The 5,053-nt window shown below is 63.2% G+C and overlaps 1 protein-coding gene across 2 annotated transcripts; it reads left to right on the top strand.

The window, feature by feature from the left end:
- Positions 1-393: 393 nt before the first annotated feature.
- On the top strand, positions 394-4,787 carry CRYBA1 (crystallin beta A1). Of its 2 annotated transcripts, XM_088533135.1 has the most exons (7): positions 394-424; positions 749-813; positions 1,183-1,302; positions 1,548-1,666; positions 3,348-3,489; positions 4,189-4,331; positions 4,484-4,787. In XM_088533135.1, the coding sequence occupies exons 1-7, from the start codon at positions 394-396 to the stop codon at positions 4,629-4,631; spliced, it is 768 nt and encodes a 255-aa protein (XP_088389261.1). In that variant the 3' UTR covers positions 4,632-4,787. The 2 variants fall into 2 exon arrangements, with proteins under 2 accessions (XP_088389261.1, XP_088389262.1); XM_088533136.1 differs by lacking the exons at positions 394-424; positions 1,183-1,302 and having other exon boundaries at positions 751-813.
- Positions 4,788-5,053: the final 266 nt, after the last annotated feature.

The following is a 5,053-nucleotide window of genomic DNA, read 5'->3' as shown; positions in this document are numbered from 1 at the left end:
AGCAGCCCATGGGGGAGCAGGACGGTGGTGGCCCCCCGTCCCACCATCCGACGGCCGGCGGAGGGTGCTGCGCCCCGCGCCGTGCCAGCCCCCCGGGCGCGCACGCGTCCCATGACAGCTCCATGCCACTGCCCCGGAAAGTGCCAGAGCAGTGAAACCATTGAGTCACTCGCGGCCAAGATTATCTGTGCAAACAGCCGCACCGATATTTTTATTATCAAAATTTTTTTTCGTTTTATGTCAAGAATGCGGCCCGGGCCGCGGCTGAAATCTCCGGGGATCAGGGGAACAATGGGAGCGAAAGCTTTGTGCTGACGGCTCCGCGACCGCGCTGCGGCCGCCCGGCCCGCCCGCTGCTATAAAAGCAGAGCCGCTGAAGTCGGCAAACATTACATGGGCGAAGCAGCAGTACAGCCTGAGCTAGGTGAGTCCTGGCGACGAGCTCCCACTTTTCCCCTCCGTGTCCACCCCTTCCTGCTCCTCCAGCCCCGGGGGTGACAAAATCCCTGCCGGGATGGATGCGGCGGTGGGACGCAGGGCCGGGCGGCTGCTCCCGCTCTTGGCTGCTCCCCGGTGTGGAAGTGTCCCCAAACAGCCTCTCTGTGCTGGCCGAGCGCCGCGTCCTGCCCGTCCACATCCCGCCTGGTTCCTCCCCGGATTTCCCATGTTTTCCCCTTGGAACGGGGTGCCGCGGAGCAGCCGGCTGGGCTCTGCCAGGCGAGCTGTTGCTTTTCCTTCCCTCTTCCAGACACCTTTCCAGCGGCAAAGATGGCTCAGACGAACCCCCTGCCCGTGCCCATGGGCCCATGGAAGGTAGGTCCTCGTGTCCCTGCTCCCACCGTGCTGCTGGAGCCCGGAAAGCCGGAGGGGACTTGCTTCCCGCCTGCTCTGTCACCCCCAGGGGACTCTATAAACCTCTTGGCAGCACCGGGCACTCACAACAGCCCCCGAAACCTGACAAGATCCAGCTAAGGAAGGGATACATAAGGGTGGTCAAGGGCCAGCCCGGCCAGCGGGACCCGGCCAGCACACAGAGGGGACGGAGAGAGAGAAAAGAAGCCCCCATGGGGACAGGGCACATCCCTGCCAGACCCCGGAGCGGTGGCTGGATGGGACGGCAGCACCGGCAGCCCCCGGGCAGGTCTCCCGCTCCCTTTCCGCAGTTAATCCTCTCTGCCCTAGAGCGTTCGGAGCAGAGGCCGGGAGAACCGCCAGCCGCCGCTCTGCCACCCGCCCGGTCCCGAACGGCTCCGCTCCTCTCTCCAGACGGCGCCGCTGCCCCCGGATCTCCTCTCCGCAGGGGTGAGCAGGAGAGCGGAGCCGGGCCCGGCGTGCGGCGGCCTCGACGCCCAGGCAGGGCGCCGCGGGCCCACGAGTGCAGGGAAGTGCCCAGGCGTGCAGGGATGTCCCCATCCCCGACGGGCGCCCGGCGCAGCCTCCGCTGCCTCTTCCCCGGATGGAGCGTGAACCTCCGTCTTGAAGAGGCGCCAAATTGCCCAGGTCGCCGCCGGGCAGTTCCCAACTTGGCAGCTCATTCTCCATTGCAGATCACTGTGTACGACCAAGAAAACTTCCAGGGCAAGAGGATGGAGTTCACTTCAGCCTGTCCAAACATCATGGAGTGCAGCTTCGACAACATCCGCTCCCTGAAGGTGGAATGTGGCGCGTGAGTACCCGGCTGCAGACGCTCTCCGAGGCCGGCGACCGCGGTGCAGCTCTCGGGCTGGTGGGGACGAGGAGGTGCCTACGCATGGAGCAGGCTTGGCTGCCCTCGCCACAACGCAGGGAGCCGGGCACGTGAATCCCTCCTTGCGGGTGAATCCCTCCTTGCGAGGGCAGAGCAGGAAACCCAGGCAGCAGGAACACGGGCGCTAGGGGCACAGGGCCGGGGGTGGCAGCATCGCCGTTGGCATCATCCAAAAACTGCCTCATGCAGATCAAGCCTGAGCTGCCCCGTGCTCAGCAGCTGCTGCCCGAAGATGCAGTGAAGGTCAAGGCTCTGAGAGCAGCTCTTGGCCACTCAGCTCAGCCTGTTCCTCCTCCACCTGTGTAACCCCATGAATCACCATGGCTAAAAACTGCCTTTTTTTTTTTTTTTTTTTTGGCTGCAGGGCCCCCTCCTGCTCTGCTCCTCGCTCTCCCTGTTGCTCCTGCTGCACCGTGCAACTCCCCAGGGCAGGATTAGAGTTTTCTTGCAGCCTGCATGGGGCTGCAGCCTGTGTCTAGGCCCAGTCTTGGGCCCCATGACCACGGAGGGGCATGGAGCAGAGCTGGGGCTCTCCCTGCATGCAGGAATCTTCCCTGTAACGGGCAAGGCAGCTCCGGAGCGGCTCCGAGACGCTGTGTGTACGGCGCTGTCCCCACGGCAAGCATCCTGCTGGGACCGGGGAAGCAGACAAGATAGATTTGCGCTGCTATATTTAGGATTTGTAATGCTAATGGGATTACAGCAGCATGCGTGCTCACGCCGTAATCAGCTCACTGCTCCAGTTGACATGTTCCTAATCAGGCTCTTCACCTTGCGAAGTGGGAGGCCCAGGCCGGGACGCGGGAACGGGGCTGAGTTTTGCTCGGTGCCCAGAGCGTCTCCAAAGCTCCCGCTCACCCCAGGCAGGCCGTGCCCTTCAGCACTGCACGTACCCCACAAGCAGCAGGACTGTGGGCTCTACCCGTATCTGCCATCCTCCTTCAGGCTCCCCTGCCCCATTCTGCTGCTTGTGCCCTGCTCCAGCTGCCACCAACCGTCCCGTGCCCAGCTGGGTATGGGGACATGTCTGGAAGAGACTTGCCCAGCCTGGGCAGCACTGGGGGCACTGGGACCTGCAAGCTGGGGTGTCCTGTGAGGCAGAGATCCCTTGTCACTTTCTTGCTCGTTTTCAGCAGAGAGACCCAAAAGGTGAAGGGCAAGAGCTCCCTTCCCTGCCCAGAGCCAGATTGGTTCTGCCTGGTTTGGGCATTAGGAACTCAGGTGTTGCCAGCTGTGCCAGGATGTAAATGGGAATGATGTAAGAAATAAGGAGAGAAGGAAACCTGAGCCGCCAGGGATCCTGCTGTGCCGGGGACCTGCATAGTTCTGTTAGGTGAACAGCCAGGGTGGGCGGCTTGTGCGCTGGGCCCGGGTCACCCATTGCAGCTGGGGCTGCTCTGCCGTGCCAGGTGCCTCCCACGCGGCACAGGGGCTGCCACGCACTGCCCAGCTGCTGTGCCCACACGCAGCACCGCTCCCTGCACCGCCAGGGCCTGGATCCTGGATCCCGGCCCCTTCCCTGCACCTACCCCCGTGCCGCGGCGCCGGCCCCGGGCAGCAGGCGCAGGAAGCCCCGGCAGCCCTCGCTCTGTTTTTGCAGCTGGGTTGGTTACGAGCACACCGGCTTCTGCGGGCAGCAGTTCACCCTGGAGAGGGGCGAGTACCCCCGCTGGGACGCCTGGAGCGGCAGCAACGCCTACCACATCGAGCGCCTGATGTCCTTCCGCCCCATCTGCTCCGCTGTGAGTGCCCCGGCGCGAGGGGAGCCGTGTCCCTCGCTGTCCCCAGCCCGCGGGCACAGGCAGGGCAGGAGCCACCCCGGGTTTCTCCGCTGCAGCAGCCTCTGCTGCCCCCGTGCAGACCCAGGCAGGGGCTGGAGGGGGCACTGGCTGCAGGGCACCTCGTGCTTCTGCATCTCTGGCATCCCAGGCAGCACCGGCAGGTCCAGGGAGAGCGATTAGGAAGGACAAACACGCAGCCATCCCAGCTGCTTTCCCACCGGGACAGGCTGCTTGGGGTGGGCTCGTTTCTCTGCAGGATTTGTTGCCGCTTTATTGTTTATGGAGACTTCTAAGGGCACTTCTGGGCCAGTTACACACGCCTGGAGCTCAGAGCCCAGGGACAGCAATCCCAAAATGGTAACTGGAGCAGAGCTGTCGCTTAGACCTCCCAGGGCAACCCCCTCCCTGTCTCATCCACCTCCCCGGCTCGCATGCACACACTAGTCCTGCTCCACACTGAAACACAGAGCCCTGGCCCAGCACGGCCCTGCGGAGCACCCCCAGCAACAGCCCAGATTTGGCAAAACCAGCCCTAGGAACCCAAACGCCTCCCTCCCAGCTGCAGGAACCCCCCTAAAGTGTTGTGAGGAGGAGAGGCCTCCTGCCCCGCTCCGTGCCCGGCGCGCTGCCTCGCTCTCACACTCCGCTCTCCTGCCCCAGAATCACAAGGAATCCAAGATCACCGTCTTCGAGAAAGACAACTTCATCGGGCGCCAGTGGGAGCTCAGCGACGACTACCCCTCGCTGCAGGCCATGGGCTGGCCCAACAACGAAGTGGGCTCCATGCGGATCCAGTGCGGCGCGTAAGTGACAGGCGCCGGCGCAGCCGGGCTCAGCGACAGGCAGGGGCTTGCGAAGGGGAACAAAAACGTGGCACAGAGAGCAGGGCCCAGCACACAACCCTCCTGCTCGTCCCTGTCCCTATGAGGCCCCCTGACAGCTCTGTCTCTTCCAGCTGGGCTTGCTACCAGTACCCCGGGTACCGCGGCTACCAGTACGTGCTGGAGGCCGACCACCACGGCGGCGACTACAAGCACTGGAGAGAGTGGGGCTCGCACGCCCAGACCTGCCAGATCCAATCCATCAGGCGCATCCAGCAGTAGCTGCCCGAGCTGGCCTGGCTCCCCACGTCGAGCACATCTCTGCAAGGTTTCCAAAGCTCACCGGCTCCCTCTTGGTGCTAATACTCCCCCTCCTGAAATAACAACCCCTTTCTCGTACTGCAACTGCTTATGGAACAACACTCCTAAATGGTACCAACTGCCACAATTGCCAATAAATGTGACTGAAGGAAAAAGATAACAGAGCTTGGTGTCCGTTTGCTGGTGGGGTTTTGGAAGGCAGGGACATGGGGAAAGTAACAAAGCCTTGTGCCACAACCGGGGAACGGGTCTCCCTCATCCTTGCCCGGATGAAGCAGGACTGAAGTCCAGCAGAGTTCAGAGCAGGGCACGTTCAAGGCACCGAGGCTGCTGCGCAGGAGGGCAGCGGTGCCCAGCAGGAGTAGCAAAAGGATTATTTGCTG

Source organism: Tinamus guttatus, unplaced genomic scaffold, assembly GCF_059628265.1.
Source record: "Tinamus guttatus ecotype Peru unplaced genomic scaffold, ASM5962826v1 Tinamus_guttatus_pri_ptg000480l, whole genome shotgun sequence".
Classification (NCBI taxonomy): domain Eukaryota; kingdom Metazoa; phylum Chordata; class Aves; order Tinamiformes; family Tinamidae; genus Tinamus; species Tinamus guttatus.
Note: the sequence above shows the minus strand (reverse complement) of the source record. Positions and strands in the feature narration are given on the sequence as shown.

Excerpts from the sequence above, each read along its gene's own strand:
- CRYBA1 (XM_088533135.1), top strand. The coding sequence starts at position 394 with ATGGGCGAAGCAGCAGTACAGCCTGAGCTAG. Across the intron at positions 3,490-4,188 it reads TCCGCCCCATCTGCTCCGCT|AATCACAAGGAATCCAAGAT; the intron begins GTGAGTGCCCCG and ends CTCCTGCCCCAG. Across the intron at positions 4,332-4,483 it reads ATGCGGATCCAGTGCGGCGC|CTGGGCTTGCTACCAGTACC; the intron begins GTAAGTGACAGG and ends TGTCTCTTCCAG.